At 41.1% G+C, this 16,331-nt stretch overlaps 1 protein-coding gene across 2 annotated transcripts; it reads right to left on the reverse strand.

Annotated features, from left to right (window-relative positions):
• Positions 1 to 973: 973 nt before the first annotated feature.
• Positions 974 to 16,123, reverse strand: rogdi (rogdi atypical leucine zipper). Of its 2 annotated transcripts, XM_065430425.2 has the most exons (10): positions 16,070 to 16,123; positions 15,467 to 15,538; positions 14,105 to 14,187; positions 12,795 to 12,861; positions 11,421 to 11,504; positions 11,188 to 11,289; positions 8,120 to 8,218; positions 7,381 to 7,509; positions 5,713 to 5,796; positions 974 to 3,799 (listed from the first exon to the last, which is right to left on the reverse strand). In XM_065430425.2, exons 1-10 carry the CDS (start codon positions 16,103 to 16,105, stop codon positions 3,758 to 3,760), a joined length of 798 nt encoding a protein of 265 aa, XP_065286497.2. In that variant the 5' UTR covers positions 16,106 to 16,123; the 3' UTR covers positions 974 to 3,757. The 2 variants fall into 2 exon arrangements, with proteins under 2 accessions (XP_065286497.2, XP_065286498.2); XM_065430426.2 differs by lacking the exon at positions 15,467 to 15,538 and having other exon boundaries at positions 16,070 to 16,109.
• Between the last annotated feature and the right edge of the window lie 208 nt (positions 16,124 to 16,331).

The raw sequence follows: 16,331 nt of genomic DNA on the forward strand, positions 1-16,331 counted from the left end.
CTTTTCGTGTTCGATCACGTGGTGCATTTCTTCATCTACAAAATTGATTGTTCTCAAAAGAGAGGACGCTCTTGTGTTTGAATTAGGTCCCCATGTAAGACTGCTTTGCAATACGACAATAAAGGACTTTCAATCAGTCACCGTGGAATGTTTCGTTGATATGGCGACATTTTTGTGGTGAACTTTAATGCCATGCTTAAAATGCAGCACTAGCCCTGATTTGTTCAATTGGAATGAACGGAGAACATGCATCTGTAGTGCAGCCGAATAAAGAATTCAGATTTTTTTTTATCAGTAAAAATGGCAGCGCCTCCATCTGCTGCCTGGAGCAATGAAACTGCTCCACATTTTTTCATCTTGAATGGAATTTATTTATTAAAAAAAAATTGAGTGTGCGCACTTGCAGTGTTGCCGAGTAAATTTTTTTTTTTTTTCACAGAAAGAGGGATGGTGGTGAAATCTGCTGCCCAGAGTGTGAAATTGCTTTGCATCCTCTCATACACGTGGCAGCTCTTTTTTTCCCCTAGGAACAGATGGCGCAACTGTTCCTTTAACTGTGACTAAACGCATTTCTTTTGTCTGGAATCACTGCAGGCAGTGTGCGCTGTCAATTTACCCTGTTGAAACAGGAAATTGGTATACATTTAAACATGGCAGTAAACTAAATCATGAAATGGCCACCTTTCCGAATGTTGAATGTGCAAGTGCCAGCAGATCCGCCAAAACAGTTGATTATACTGGACCCCCTTTCCCCAGCAACGTAACCTACAGTAGACTGCAACTGCACATAATGAGCTGCACTTCAGTACAAGTTGTGATACTAGCACTAACCAGATAGTAATGTGAGCCTCATGTTTTCATGAACAACTCTGACTAAAAGTTTGAACGAGCTTTACCCAGCATACAACCTCTCAACTACATCACCTATGGAACTAGTTGCAACAGTCCATGTTACTCAACGGAAAGGAGAGAATAGCCTCGTGTTAGTGGATCCATGCAGTATGTGTGCATGGCATTGATTAAAGGCAATGTGATCGAACCTGAAGGAAAAGGCCGTTCTATTTGCATAAGCGGAGGATTGTTTCTACCTGCAAAATCACAATTACAGATATAACACATAGTAGAGACAATTGCATACTCAGCTGCGAAGTAAAAAACAGAGTGCCAGTCTAATGTAGGTTTGTTAACAATCGCATGTTTCACCGAAACTGCATTTTGCCATCTGTGTTTCTGTCGTACTCTTCCGTAGTTTTTCCAGTAGTAACAGTGGTTGCCATAAAACATGGTCTTCATACAGCAGTTTGTGTTGGCTGGTTGGTTTAGTGCTTTCATGTGCCCTTGGGGCATATCTCTGCCACTATCGCCCTTTCACATGCAGCATCACGCAGGGGTTAGACGGGGGAGCATGACTTCCCTGCAACAATTCACATGAAAACCACTGCCAACAAACGTAGCTCAAGGTGTTCCTGGCTTGGCCCAAGCATTAACGTGTCTCCCTGGTGGGTGTTACGCATTGAATGAACAGTGTAGAAGGTACCACAAGGTACCGCAAAGTGTTGTGGTGTACCATTTTAGCTAAGTGCTAGCACTAGTGGCTACTAGTACTTAGCAAAGTACTATTTTACTGGGAAGACTTAAAGTGCTCTGTAACGCGCATTGTTGCAATGCCCAAAGAAGTATCTATTTGACAATGGAGCTTAATGGAGCATATGTTGGGTACAACAAAGCGCAGTGCAAAAAAAAGACATTGCTACTGAAGCGCGCGCATGCGTGCACAATGGTGGCCATTCTTGACTAGCGCACAATTAGCAGCGCGCTAAATGAGCATGTTGCATGATTAATAGCATTCGATAACACGCATTCATAGAGCACAATCGCTGCAGAGAAAAAATTTTTTATGGCAAAAAAAAAAGGAAAAGAAGAAAGGAACGAGTATATTGTCAGCATCTCATTTAAAATCCACAATACAGTAGCTTTGCTTTTTTTTCTGAGTTCCCCTTGTTAAAAGTAAAACCTAATGTATATGCCAAAAACACTGTACATAAAGAGTTTTGCATAATATATGCACAAACTATAATACTACAAACGTGCAGAAAAAAAAGTAAGCAAGAAACACTGAAAAAATAACATGTACTATAAATGGCAGCTATCACACAACGCTTGATAACATCTCTACCCAAGTGTGGCATGCACATTACGCCCTTCATATCATGCATGTATGCTGGCAGAGTGAAATTATTGCTTTGTAAACTATCTAGTCGACAGGCACTCTGCGACTCTGTATATTCAAGCTATGATTAACCACTACGACAATGTGATTTTATTAACCTTTAGCTGGCTACGTCTGGCAACACCAATATAAGATTGAGGAAACGGCTTCTATTTTCTAGCACAGACGAAGGCGAAAAAAGCACAAGCTGAATGAACACTTCCCCGACATCGCAATACAGTACATTACCCATCGCAGACAAATGAAACAAGGCCACTGAATAGGGTTGGCTGACATTAATTGCTGAAAGTTGACCAGTACGGCTCACTAAAAGTTAAAGCTACTTTTATTTTTGTTTTGTTGACTGCAAATGTTCGCTGCCATCTTATACTTTGCTGTTTAAGTTCGAATTCTCCTGTTCATGCTTCATAAGTCCGTAAGAGTAATATCGCTTAGCTATCCATCACTTAGCTCTGATGGTAGCTCTAATTGATAACACCGTTGCAGGGTGCCTAGACGACTAGAAATGATGTTGATTTGTCGCCTGCACAAAGATTTCTAGTCGAGAAATGCAAGACAGCTGCCTTTTTCTTTCACATTTCTTGCTACAGTATGAAGCAAGACAACTCTCTGCACTTAAAACGACGAGCAAATGCGAAGCGCATTGTAAGGACAAAAATTTGTATCGCGCCACTTACAGGTATAAACTATGTCAAGAGTGACTAAAAGCAAGAAATGATGCTGGTGTTTGTTCTACGTTCCGCTGCATTATACAGAAAGCTTCAGAAAATGACAGAAAGAAAAAGTTTCCACAGTGGCTTCCACAGATAGCAAGCCTAATAGACAAAACAGTGCCTATCTACGATCTGCATTTAAAGACTTGTTTTTGCTTGCTTATCACTATACCTTCGGCCGGCCCATTAATTAGGCAAAAGTATACCGTAAGTTCATTCGTGGCAATAGCAAACTTATTCATTCTAACAGCTTGGAGAAAAAGTGTTAACTTCACAAATACTGATAAGACCTATGCAAGTAAACATAATCAGCCTAGAACAAAACTAATTATATAAATAAAACATATAGGGACACACACATGAAAGTAGGTGCCCATAATGTAGCAAGAGTTTTTCATGACCAGAGCTTACCAGTTCTGACTTGAGCTGACCTGGTCAGAGCTGACCTGGTCGTAACCTGGTCGTGACCTGTGTCGTTACCTTCTCGCCAGAATAGTATATAAACATAGTAAAATTTTCCATTCACTAAACAGCTGCCCTGCGCATCGATACCCGTGACCTTTTTTGAGCACTGGGAAAGCGAGAAGAAAAAAATTTAAGTGCGTTTCCTTCGGGCGAGTTGAGTAATTTTAGCTGCCACAGCCGATAGTAGTGATGCCAACTGGACCATCCCGTGGGAGCTGAAGCTTCACAGGTGTAGAACTTTGGTAGTGCGCCGACTGGGTTGTTGTTCTTCCTTAAGTATCCCGTTGAATACACCTCTCCTCTGTCCTTTCACAACACAGCTTGTGAACTTTCACTTTTGGTTCCCCTCTTACGGGATGTGGAACTCCCTGTACTGGTAGAACACGGCGACCTGCAAGAAAGATGTGAAACAGGTATGCATTCTGCAGTACATGCTCACGTTCATGTTAACTCCAACTGCTGAGAACTTGCAGTTATAATGCGGAGAGGCCGGAATCTTGGGCAAGCACCTCTAACTATAACTGAAACTGAGCAAGGTGCAGATTTGGCCTAGTTGGTTAAACATGACTAAACTGGCAGCACGAAGTTAGGACTTGGGACAAAAAAACAAAACAAAAATGCATAAATTCATTACTTTACTTCATTCATTACTTACTTTATTCATTACTTCTCTCCACCTTGCGGGTTTCTGCAGAACTACTACGGCAAAACAAAAATAAGTCAGCGCTATGTATTGGTTCTTTCTTCTGTCCAAGTTCTATCTTCGTGCTGTTAACTGTTTAACCTCTAAAAATACTTGCACTTTCACATTGTTGCATCTTTTCTGTCACAATCTTGCATGTTGTGCTAGGAAAAAAAAAGAAAAGAAACAAAGCTCATGAAGTAATTACTGAGTCTCGTGCAAGTGAGGGCTGAGTGCCATACCCAGCTAATGTGCTACAGAACTTAACTGCACTTAACTGCACAGCCTAAATTTGTTGGGACTGTGCAATTCTGTAGAAAACATACAAAGTGACCTCCTGAAAGGTGCTTCACAGAGTGGAAAGAGCACAGAAGCTCGACAGACAATGAAAGAGTACAAACTCTTCCTGGACAATGAAATGGAAAGATGGCGTATTCTGTCTGTCTGTGTGCTCTTGGTCACTAAAAATGTACAGTTAAACCTGAATATAAGGAAGCAAGTAAAATTGGCAATTTGCTTCGTTATATTGAAATTTTGTTGTATTCAAATTCTTTGTATTCCACCTTGCGGGCTTCTGCAGAACTACTACATCATAGGACATGATGCGGCTTCACTTTGGTGGTTGCTGTTGCGGCGCCGCACGCAATTTGAGAGGCGCATTTGCAAGCAGCCACTTGTAATTCAATCATTTGACGATCTGCGTCTAAGGAAGTTTACATTTACTGTCTCGGCATTCCTTTGCTGTGGAAGCAAAATTTCGTTATAGTGAAATCGCATACAAACGCACTTCGTTATATTGAGGTTCTAACTACATAGTGTTCTATGGACAAAGAGGTTATGAAAAGTTAAATCCTTAATTACATCGAGAATTTCATTATATTGAAGTTAGTTATATTGAGGTTTAACTGCACCATTTTTTAGGTTCCGATTGCTCTGTGCTATTTTCTTTGAATTTTCCACAACCCTACATCATCATCAACTATGGCTAATACAGCAAAACAGTGCCGAATGTGCAAATTAGCTAGCAAGATTCTTTACTGTTGATGGGCATTTATTGGTGTTACCACATTTTTACTCTAAATCTACGGTAGCCTAATCTACCCCAAGTGACCGCAGCGTGAGGTCAAGATGGTCAAGGACACCATCCTGGCTTTCATAAACCAAGCAGGGTTTCAGGATGCTATCTAACTTGTAGTTTATCCTTCTGAACCTAACACTCCAACCCCTGCATCACAGGTGACTCCAGTCAAGAGAGCACCACTCGAACAATTGACAAAACACCAAGGGGAATATATAGTACTAGAACACAATTGCTACATTATCCTGCCTCTGTTCTTCCCTCCAGATTTCAATATTTGGCCACGGCGTGCCAACGTGAGATGTATCTACCTGTGGTGCACTTACATGTTCTCTTTCAACAAGCTTAAAAAAATAAATTCACTCGTGTCACAGATTACTTGCAGTGAAACAAAACACACACAAAAAAGAAAGAAAAAAATAAAGCAACTGATTAATATTTGAACTTCTCCCTCTACTCATTTTTATGACAAAATGACATATTTGATGATCATGAACACTTTACGACCATGAAGTTTGTGTGCATAGGCAGCATGACGGCTCACCTTGTCCTTAAGCTGCTGGCAGAGCTGCAGGGCTATGGTGAACAGTACAAGGACTTCACTCAGCCAAGGCACAGACGTCTCTGCCTGAAATGCACAGGTGTTGCAAGTTGTGTAAGGACAGAATCTTGGGAGAGAGAGGGACAAACTTTCGTCATGTAATTAGCAATTATTTAAACAGCTTCTGTCTCCAGTAAGCTCGATTCAATAATACTTTGACAAGCTCATCAGAGCTAAAGTGATCTAGGATATTTCGGAGCACTAATCTGTCAGCTTATCTTGGCTTGATGTATGCCTACAGTGTCCCCTTTAAAGAACCAGTCCTGTTATAAATTTTACCAAAACACTGGAAGTTGTAAAGTGCTGTCCAGAGAGCGTATCACCATGAGAACTTTCCAAATGGGGTTAGTAATAGTGGAGACCGAAATAACTCAAATGTTGTGAGCCGATGGTGTGAAGAGGCAAACTGCTCTCCCCAAAGCAGAGCCTCCCTCTCCTTGCCTCGGCCAACGAAATTCAGCATTTCAACAAGTTTAGCATTAAAGGGACACAAAAGCAAAATAATAAGCCAAGTTAGATCTATGGATAATTTGTCTGGAGGTCTAGTGTTGATTTCTGGGCGATCTTATGTAGTCCCCACGTGATTGCGCTCTCTCCCGCTCACTGTAAATAATCAGCCAATGCTGATGTCACATGAGAGGTGCCACAGTCCAAAATAGGTGGAACTACTCCAATTTTCTGTTTTCCTCATTTTCTTTTTGCTCACAGAAGCTCTACTCTTGCTATGAATGACAAATTGGTTATTAATAATAATAATAATATTTGGGGTTTTACGTGCCAAAACCACTTTCTGATTATGAGGCACGCCGTAGTGGAGGACTCCGGAAATTTCGACCACCTGGGGTTCTTTAACGTGCACCTAAATCTAAGCACACGGGTGTTTTCGCATTTCGCCCCCATCGAAATGCGGCCGCCGTGGCTGGGATTCGATCCCGCGACCTCGTGCTCAGCAGCCCAACACCATAGCCACTGAGCAACCACGGCGGGTAAGGTTATTAAACAAGCCTAACTTTTCAATCAAGCTTGACTTAACATTATCTGTTAGCATCTCTTTTAATTAAGATAGACTCCAAGTGTTTTCCAACCTCCATACTTGATAGGCCTCATTCTTCCGTGCGCAAGAAGCTGGTAGTATGGTTTGTACAACTTTAAATATGTATAACTGTCAGTATTTCTTTTACATTTCATCTGTTTACTTGACATTCATAGATATAATATTCTGCCGATAAAATTGTCAGGCTTCCATCAGTGCACCAATGCTTAAGTGCGGTTAGGAGATATTTAAATGGTTGCAGAAAGACACTAACTGCATACACAAAATAAAAATTACGCCACTAGGGCTCATAGAAATGTACTGCAGAAGAATTGACATTTGGGCAAGTTGATACTGGATGAACCTCTTGATGAGGCAGTGCAAATGACGGAGACATAAGGAAGGAAAAATAAAGGACAGTGCTATCCTGTATTCGTCGTCCTGTACACAGGACAGCGCTGTCCTTGCGTCTTCGTCATTTGCACAGACCCATCAAGAGGGCTCATAGCTCTTCTGCGTGCCTTTTGTGCGAACAGCCTGTGGTTTCAACGGCACCAGTGCAAGCGGCCCCGTCTTACCTGAAAGACATCAAACTTCGTCTGGCCGTGCGAGTCCTTATGGACGTAATACACAGCAAAGATGAGCTTGTGGGACTGCACATAGAAGCTGGCGCCCAGATCTTGAGGCAGTGGTGGTTGCAAGGATTTCTGCACAGACATTCCAGAATCGAGCTGTCTAATTAAGCTCCTCCGGTCACTTGCGGCAAAACTTCAAAATGCCAACAGGCGAATTTTACGACAAGCTTTGCAACATCACGTCTACTGCTAGAGCTGCCACAGTACAGCAGTATTCTTTAAGGAACTGAATGACAACAATGGTTCCAATGTTGTTTTACGATTACTTTTTGACGTTCCCTTGCCGTTCCAAACCAGCTTAAACCATGCAATTTTACAGCAAGATAGAAAACTTGGCAAGTTAGTGCTGATGCATATTTGTGAATGACAGAATGGAATTAAAGGTGTAATTTGTCTTTATCTGTGTGTCTGTTCTGTATTTTGTGCCATTCACGAATATAAACCATGCAGTGCTCCTAGGAGCTGGTGATGTGGATCAAATTATGAGAGCACGAGATAATTCTACAACAGATGCAGAGTGAAGGAGATGCTCCTCTACTAGAAGCAGCTGTCATGCATTGCGCTTAACCAACTCTGCCTTTTCGGTGTTGCAGAGAGCTAGGCTGACATCAGACCAAAGCGGATGTCTGGAAGGTTCTCTGATGGAAAGCAGAAAGTAAAAAAAACGCTGCTGAGCACGCACCATGTTCCGGCTTCCAAGAATCTCGTCGATGGTGCGTTTCTTTGGAATTATGAGGCTCGCCCTACCCCTCTGCAGACAACCCATTACGGTGGTCATAAGCTGCACAAGAAAGTTCCAGGAAGGTGAGCAGCTTATAACAACAGTCTTGAGGGCATTGGATGTGATCAAAGTAATGAAAACAGAGTGAATTGTACCACGTGGAGATGTAAAAACGATAGCACAAACACTCACTCGCAAGCAATTTCTATTATGCGAACCTGTAACATCTTGCTACCTGGGATATTCGGTGGCTTACGTAAAAGGACAGCTGAGACAGAAGAGGAAGAAGTGGACCTGCTCCTGCTCAAGACTTGGAGCCAACCAACTTTTCTCCGCAAGCACTGAGCCAGCTGCTCCTAGAAAATGCCGACAGTTCTTTTCAACGTACACGACAATATACATAAATTGATGTTGCAAAAAGCAATATTTAAAGAATCTTTCAGCGGAAACAGAGAGAAAAAAAGGCATGTGCAGTCATAAGTGATGACTTAATGCAAATTGAGATATTGTGAGCAAAGGCTGCAGAGGCCTGGCTAATACAGGAAGCACTTGTTTTATCAATTCTGTGCGCTTCATCACTTTTGTGGCCTCTTGCTTATTGACAAGAAGTACATGCATGCCGTCAATGCGGGCTTTACATTCACACGCATAAAAGTGCTTAACTCTAAAGAGTTTTTCAAGCATGAGGTTGATCATCTTAGTGGTGGTGTTGGAGTCATACAGAGAAAATTGCAGGTGTTGCATTATTTAAATGGAGTAATGTTTCACAGGGTATACATATATTACTTATATATCTGTGGAGACCAACAGTTCTGCAAATTTTGGGCTACAACAGTGATCCTTTGAATATGACCATTCCACTGCTAGTGAGCACACACGTTTTCACAGACAGACATGCCGAGTGCGTTACATGTGAATGGCTTGCTTGTTACTAGTTTTGCGGGAACAACTATGTAGGCAAGATGCTCTTAAAGTGAACTCACAAGGTGTTGAGTAAGTGGTAAAAATAGTGCCAAAATAGCCACGAAGTTATACCTATGTCTCACAATAGCTGCCTCTGTGGAAAGTATCAAGTACAATGGATACAGACGTGTACCACCATCTGCGACATACAGTCTATATATATAAATATATATATGTATATAGTCACATGTCTTGAAAGAGGACTGACAACATTTAATGAGGACAGCTGGCTCCTGAAAAATAATGGCAGTGGGAACAAAGCTGTTCTATGTGCTCGGTTCATCAAAAACCCTGCCTCCACCTTTAAAATATACTCTATCTAGGTTTGCCAAAAGCCAAAAACACATATTTGTCCGGAAACACTTTGATCTATTCTAAGTCCTTTAAAAAGGTTTAGAGAATTAAGACCCGGCTAGCCAAAAAAGTGGCCCAAATATCTTTTCACATTCCTTCACTCCAGCTTGGTGTAGAGTATCTATTTTTGCTTGATAGCAGTTCTGCGACATCCTTGGATTGAATTAGCCTTTGATTTAGCCTTCGCCATAATCCTCCTAAACAAAGTAAAGGTTCTGAAATGCAAGAGCACGGAAAGAATATGGGAAAGACTGAGCGTTCTGTCTTTCCTGTAATCTTCTCACACTCTTTCACTATTCTGTCTTTCCCGTAATCTTCTCGTGCCCTTGCACTATTCTGTCTTTCCCGTAATCTTCTCGTGCCCTTGCACTATTCTGTCTTTCCCGTAATCTTCTCGTGCCCTTGCACTATTCTGTCTTTCCCGTAATCTTCTCGTGTTCTTGCACTATTCTGTCTTTCCCGTAATCTTCTCGTGCTCTTGCGCTATTCAGAACCTTTACTATGGCACACCAAAAGGTCCAAATTGCCATGATGGTGCACATCATGAACAAGACAGGAAATGTTTTTTTTTTATTAAACAGCATTTCTGATGGTGCCACAGTTTTAAAGTGATGATACCTCTGATTTTACTGATTCTAATGCAATAATTATTTTTTTTTTAAAATAGACAAGTAACGAGTGCAGCAGGCCTAAGACATGTACAAATATTGTTACAAAATTCTTAAAAAGTAGTTTGTCATGGGTGTTACTATGGCTTCTTAATTTAAAAAGCTTGGCAGGCTTTTCACTTCATATAAAATTGGCTTAGAGCACTGTATTTGTTTTGCACTACTTCTTGGTTCTATATTAATTGCCTCAGTAAATAGCTCACCTCCAACCAAGTTGTGCAAAAAATTAGACTTTTTGAATTTCTAAAAAGTTATTTACCCTGCAAAAAAAAGTATATCTTAATTTACACATTGAAATACATAAACTCAACAAGTTTCATTATTAACCAGAAATAATAATACTACTAGTAATAATAAAAAAAACATTTCAAAGTGCAGGGTCCTGCACATTAAAATACATAAACTCGGCAAGTTTTATCAAACTCTACCTCGAAATTAAAGCACATTTTGAAATGCAGGGTTCCACCTTAAAGTGTCATCTTACAGAGATCCGATTAGGAGTGGGGCTTGCAACATTTGTTGGCTCTTTCGCATTCAAGTAACTGGTGCTGCACCTAAGCCTTGCACTGGATAGAAAATAATACAGACTGTTGCTAGTTTCTTGTGAAGAATGAAGATGTAAGCAAAAAAATGTTTTCAGTGGCCGCATTGTGTAAGGATTCTTTTCCGTCAATTACATTCTTTTCGTATCGCCCTTCATAGTAAGTGGCCGATTCTGGCAATAATGTAGGCATGACATCCTGCCAATGAGCAACAAAGTGCGAAAAGAATAGCAAATGAGAGGAATCACTACATAATATGGCCTCATATCCCGATGGTTGCTTTCTTCATAGCCAAAGCGGGCAGCCTGTGTTTGGGCAAGTGAACCTGTTCAACAGTTGCACCTCGAGTGGCAAACTCTCGCGTGGAAATACAGCTTCGCTTGCTTTAGAGTCCGTGTGGTTCGAAAACTTTCCCGCCTGCGTGGACATACCCCTCCACTGCTGCAGTCTGATGCAAAACGATGTCACAGTTAATGAAGGGGCCTTATCACTGAGCACTTGCCTGGGTTACTTCTTCCGCAGACTTGAACTGAAACTTGGTTTTCGGTGGCGGCGGCGTGAGCAGTTGCAAAGCAGTCATTAGGTTGTTGCCCGCGTCTTGCACCTTTGATAAAGGGCAAACAACCACAAGCAAGAAACTGATAAGCCTTATTCCCTTCATAGTGCTTTTTTACTTTGTCGACTCTGTTTTCAGCAGCAAGGCAGAGCAGGGTAACGGAAGACAGTCGGCCATACCTGCTGCAGCTTCCATTGGCAGTCATTCTGCACTATTGTCCTCAAGGTGGTGCCGGGATGCTTAGGAATGCGCAGTGCAATGTCCTGAAATATAATCAAGGTGTGCATTGCATTACTACAGCTGTCCTTTCTATTCTTTGTTTTATCATAGTCTCACTGTCATCAAGAAGTTTAGAAAGCTATCATCCACAAATGCCTCTCGTGAAACTCGTTGCTAATTTGCATAACATTCAAGAACTGCAAGTACATTTGGCTGAACAGCCTTCGTTATAGATATCTATAAGCGCTGTAGTCTTATCCTATAAATCTGATCTCTCAGCGTTGCCTACGTTTAAGGTACAGTACTACAGATTCATGTTGCTTTCCTTGAGCCCTCGAACTATCTTTGAAACCTTGTATGTGCTTTCAAATACGAATTCATTTGTTCAGCAGCACAGCGTTCCATACCTCTGCATAGAAATGACGAAGCTGTATGTTAACCCAATTTAATGGCCCGCTGTGCATGTATACGTGAGAGATGGCATGCAAGTGAACAATTGCACTACATTACCCTACATTTCCTACTTTTGGTAATAAGGACTGAATGTGTCCACTCTACACACATCTTTCATATCTACTACAGGCTACAACACGATAATAATGAGCTTTTGCCTGTGCATGAATTATTATCGTTTACTGGAATACCACGGATGCAGAGCGCTAGTGATATCATCTTGTGTTGCCGAGTTGAACGAAAGCACGAAAAACTAAGATTGCAATGACCACGTCCTACTTAGCTGCTGATGTCGAGGTATCAGCAGTAACATACATTGGCCTAGAGTGGCTTTCTTATATTTTGTTGTTATTACGAGGGCATCCACGCAACACAAATCAATTCCTAACACATATTCTACTCGAACAGAATTTCAGAAAATGTGGCCAACAGTGCTACTGCCATTCAATATTCTGGTATTTTGTAAACGAGAATGGTTCATGGACATGCTAAAATTGTCTAATATCTGCACTTAAGATAAACAAAGGAAATGCATCAGTGTAACATCACAGTTGGGGACTGTGGCCATTTCGACCAGTGTTTGGTAACGTTAACACAACGAGATAAGACCGAATAGGTTTGCTAGTTTCAGGACAAAAGCAAACTCTTCTGCTGTCTTTCCTGCTTCATTTTTATGACAAACTACAGAAGAGTGGACCTGAAATTTTAGATCTGGTGCACATGATTCTATAAAGCCTCAGTATCCCATTTGAACAGGTCTTTAGTGCAGACCTTTGTTAATTTCGACTATGAATGTACTCATGCACCATAATTTTCGTGCATCATCAGTACATTAGGGCAAGAAAAATTGGGAAGTAATCAATATGAAAATTTCCACTTACTGCGTGGCTGATGCTATCCCCTGACATTGTTGCCAGGACTTTAATTTGCTCAGGGGCAGCTGTGGAGCTTTACCAAAGAACAAGACAAAAGAAAGGAAACGTCAGCATAAAATAAAATAACAATGCTTTGCAGTTAACAGACGCTGCAATTAACTGCTGCGAGCTCATTCAGCTTAAGTGAAATCACACATTGCATGCATGAGAGATGTCTACAGGAAAACCATGTATTTATGTGGTGCAAGATGTTCCTGTAACTCTGAAGGTGGGCTATAAGATATAAGATATAGGTTACATTATGTCAGTGCATATTACCGAGTTATGGCTAATGTGGTCAGGTTATTGATTCCTGAAACATGGTTAACATGGCTGGGTTAGAATGCTGAGTTATGATTAGGTTAAGTCAGTTTGGCTAGACTACTGGGCAGTACAGTACAGTTAAGTCAGTACAGATTACCAAGTTATCGTTATAATACTAAATATATTACTAAGCTAGGTTAGATTGCTAGGTTCAGAGTCCTGTTATGGTTTGGTTAGTGAAGATTGCTGAGTTATGGTTAACATGTCATGGAGACAAGCACAATTGTGATCTACTGTGTCAGATAACATTGGCAGTACCATGCACGTATGTATATGTACTATCATGGGCAAATGAAACGTGTACAAGTTTGGGTTAACTAGAGCACATTATTTCATTCTTGCCTTCGCCGCAACGCACAATGTTGTTATGACTTTAGTTTACACACTGAATTTGAAGCCTGCACTGTTTTCAGCAACAGGATAGTAGCTGGACAAACTCTCACTCACATGTTATATTACTTGTAAGATGTGTTCTACTTTGTATTTTTTTATTCGTGTTTAATTTGTCCATGGTCATAAAACAGCACACAGTGAACTTTCGAAACAATATTTCACATAAAACCTATTCAGCTTAGTACAAATCTTTATCTGTGCATTCTGCTCACTAAAAAAAAAAGTAGAAAGAACTAGGGAAAACATATGTTAACACAAAATCGAGAGAGATATAAAGCACAATGTTACAAGGACACGTTGTAATTACAAGAACTCCCTATAAAACAAACATCAAAGGACCTTGGAAATGTCCTTGTCCTACCACATCTTCATTAACAGGTCACTCAACCTATGGAAGCAAAGGGCTTCCCACATAGCTCAGTTTTAACTTATGGAGATTACCACATGCAGAATACTGTGAATAATGGTCAAAATGGCAAAGCATATCAGCACTCAAAAGGATGATTTTTTAAATGATATATATCATTGCGAACATGTCTGGCTCTGATAAGCATTCATACCTTGTGCTGTTCAGGATCAACTTGTCAGTCTTGACTAGGTTTTCTTGGTCGGAGAATGAGTGTGGGAAACGCTTGGAGCACTCCTGAAAATTTTACAAAATATAGCCTTACATAATGAAATATATAGTGTAAGGCTGAAATCGGGGCCAGTTGGCTGTACATTGTGTTGGACGAATGCGATGTCTTGCACAAAACCAAGAACAACGTTGAAACGGGACGGGACACACACACACACACACTGCGCATGTGTTCCTTCCCTTTTTTGAAGTCGTTCAATTATGTGCAAAACAGCGCACTTATCTAATATATGGCGACATATGCCCAGATTCCGACATACATTACAGACCTTTCCAAGACTTTAATGAAATTCGCATTCGTTGAAAACTTTAGCTACAATTCCAGTTTGTACCTAGCTCTCTTCCATGCCAACTTGGTCCCTCGGTGTGTGCCCTAACAGAAAACCTCGGCAGCATGTATGTGATATCGGCATGTGCCCATTTTTGGCCATTTCTCCAGAATGGATGTGCCAATGTAATGTAAGGCGTTAAATACATTAAAGTGACAACGCCCCATCTGCAATTACAAACACGGATCCGCGTTGAGTGTGGCCTCATGTTGGAGGGCCACTGTAATAAAATTGCAGCAAGGATACTATAGAGATTCCACAGAGTTTCAACTGGGGTGCAACGATTACAACAAGATATACTGTGTTGCGGCATCATTTGGTGTTGTGGTTAGCAACGAGACTGCCACTTCGTGTGTCTGTGCAGGCAATACAGTGTGTCATACTGCATTGCTTCAATTTACATCGCATTAATGTCGACATTCATCGTGAGATTGGCTCTGCCGGAATGTTTTATCTTTTGTTTGTATTTATTCGTAACAGCAAAACAGTGTATTTATGACTTAAGCTAAAGTTTTCAATCAGCAAACCTGCAGTCAGTGGAACCGTGACAGAATGAGCACCAGAAAATGGATATCACACACATATATGTATATTTTCACAAAATGCTCTACTGCAGCTACGTTAGCTCCAGTTAAGATTTCAAAGACTTGCACGACACACGTGCTTTAGCAATTACAGAAACAGCCAAAAAGAAGAAAATACAGCCATATATAAACAAAAAGGCAACTTGTTTTTCAATCACTGATAATCTGGTTGCCAGAAAGCCTCAACACCTATAGCTCGGGTTAATTAGTGTCGACAGAAAAAGAATAATGGCACCGTTCACTTATCTCAATAGGAGCGACATGCTTTTGCTGAAAACACGCCAGCGTGTAACTTAATATCAAGGGCAGCGTTTCAGCAGCGATATGCAGAATGCAATAAATGTGATAAAAACAGACATGCTGTAGATATACCAGCATGATGTCTTGCAGCTGCTGCAACACAATGTTTACTTCTTCTTGCAAAATCCATTCGAATTCTGATTTCTGAAATAAAGAGAGAAATCAACTGCGGCGGGTAATTTACAGTGTCTAAAACGTGCAACGATGGCCACGTTCTTGCATTCTGCGCAAACAAGCATCAACGTGACGAGGCGGAGCGGCGTAAGCTGGCGAAAAAAAAAAATGACGATGTCTTAGTTCCTCTTCTTCATTCGTCATTTTTCATGCTCTGAGAGCGAAATTGATTTATTGCGATCCACGCAAATTTGCTCAACTTAACCACGAGAAAGCAAGAAAAAAGAAATTCATCTTTTGGCGACTGCCCATTTCTTGTTCGCGTTCTGTAGCGAGCGCTTCGCGGTGATCGCAACGAATGAAAATTAGCAATGTGAAACTTGGTTAAGCATTGCACACGATAAAGGTAATCACGGCGCAAAAACTTGCAACACTCAGCAATCACAAACATCTAACACCGATAGCTTAAAGGAGGCAGTAAATAGCACTTTTTTTCACGCAAGCACGACTTCCGTGATTTGCAAAATCAGTGGCCAAAAGCATGCTTAAAAATTTACTCACTAGCGCTTCAATCTCCTCGACGTCTGCTTCCGCCATTGCAAGATGGTTCTGAAAGCATCAGCTGTTTTTGGTTAGTTTCGTAGACGCCGAAGGCATTCATGCTATCGCCTAGCGATAGCATGAATGGGTGCGCCAAAATTTGCGTAAATATTTTTGCAAAAATGGCCTGAGTACTCTGCCGCTCCGTGCTGCGCCATGATTCGCTTATTAGCGCATAAATTTGCTCAAAACGGTTTACAAGCCAGCAGCCCACCCTCCTTCA

Source organism: Dermacentor albipictus, chromosome 2 (genome assembly GCF_038994185.2).
Source record: "Dermacentor albipictus isolate Rhodes 1998 colony chromosome 2, USDA_Dalb.pri_finalv2, whole genome shotgun sequence".
Classification (NCBI taxonomy): Eukaryota; Metazoa; Arthropoda; class Arachnida; order Ixodida; family Ixodidae; genus Dermacentor; species Dermacentor albipictus.

What these genes read in the sequence shown, in the direction of transcription:
- rogdi (XM_065430425.2), bottom strand. Translation starts at nt 16,105, where the DNA reads ATGGCGGAAGCAGACGTCGAGGAGATTGAAGCGCTA. An exon ending in GGGATAGCATCAGCCACGCA is followed by an intron (nt 11,505 to 12,794) that starts GTAAGTGGAAAT and finishes ATTATATTTCAG; the next exon opens with GACATTGCACTGCGCATTCC. An exon ending in CGAAGTTTGATGTCTTTCAG is followed by an intron (nt 5,797 to 7,380) that starts GTAAGACGGGGC and finishes TGTGCATTTCAG; the next exon opens with GCAGAGACGTCTGTGCCTTG.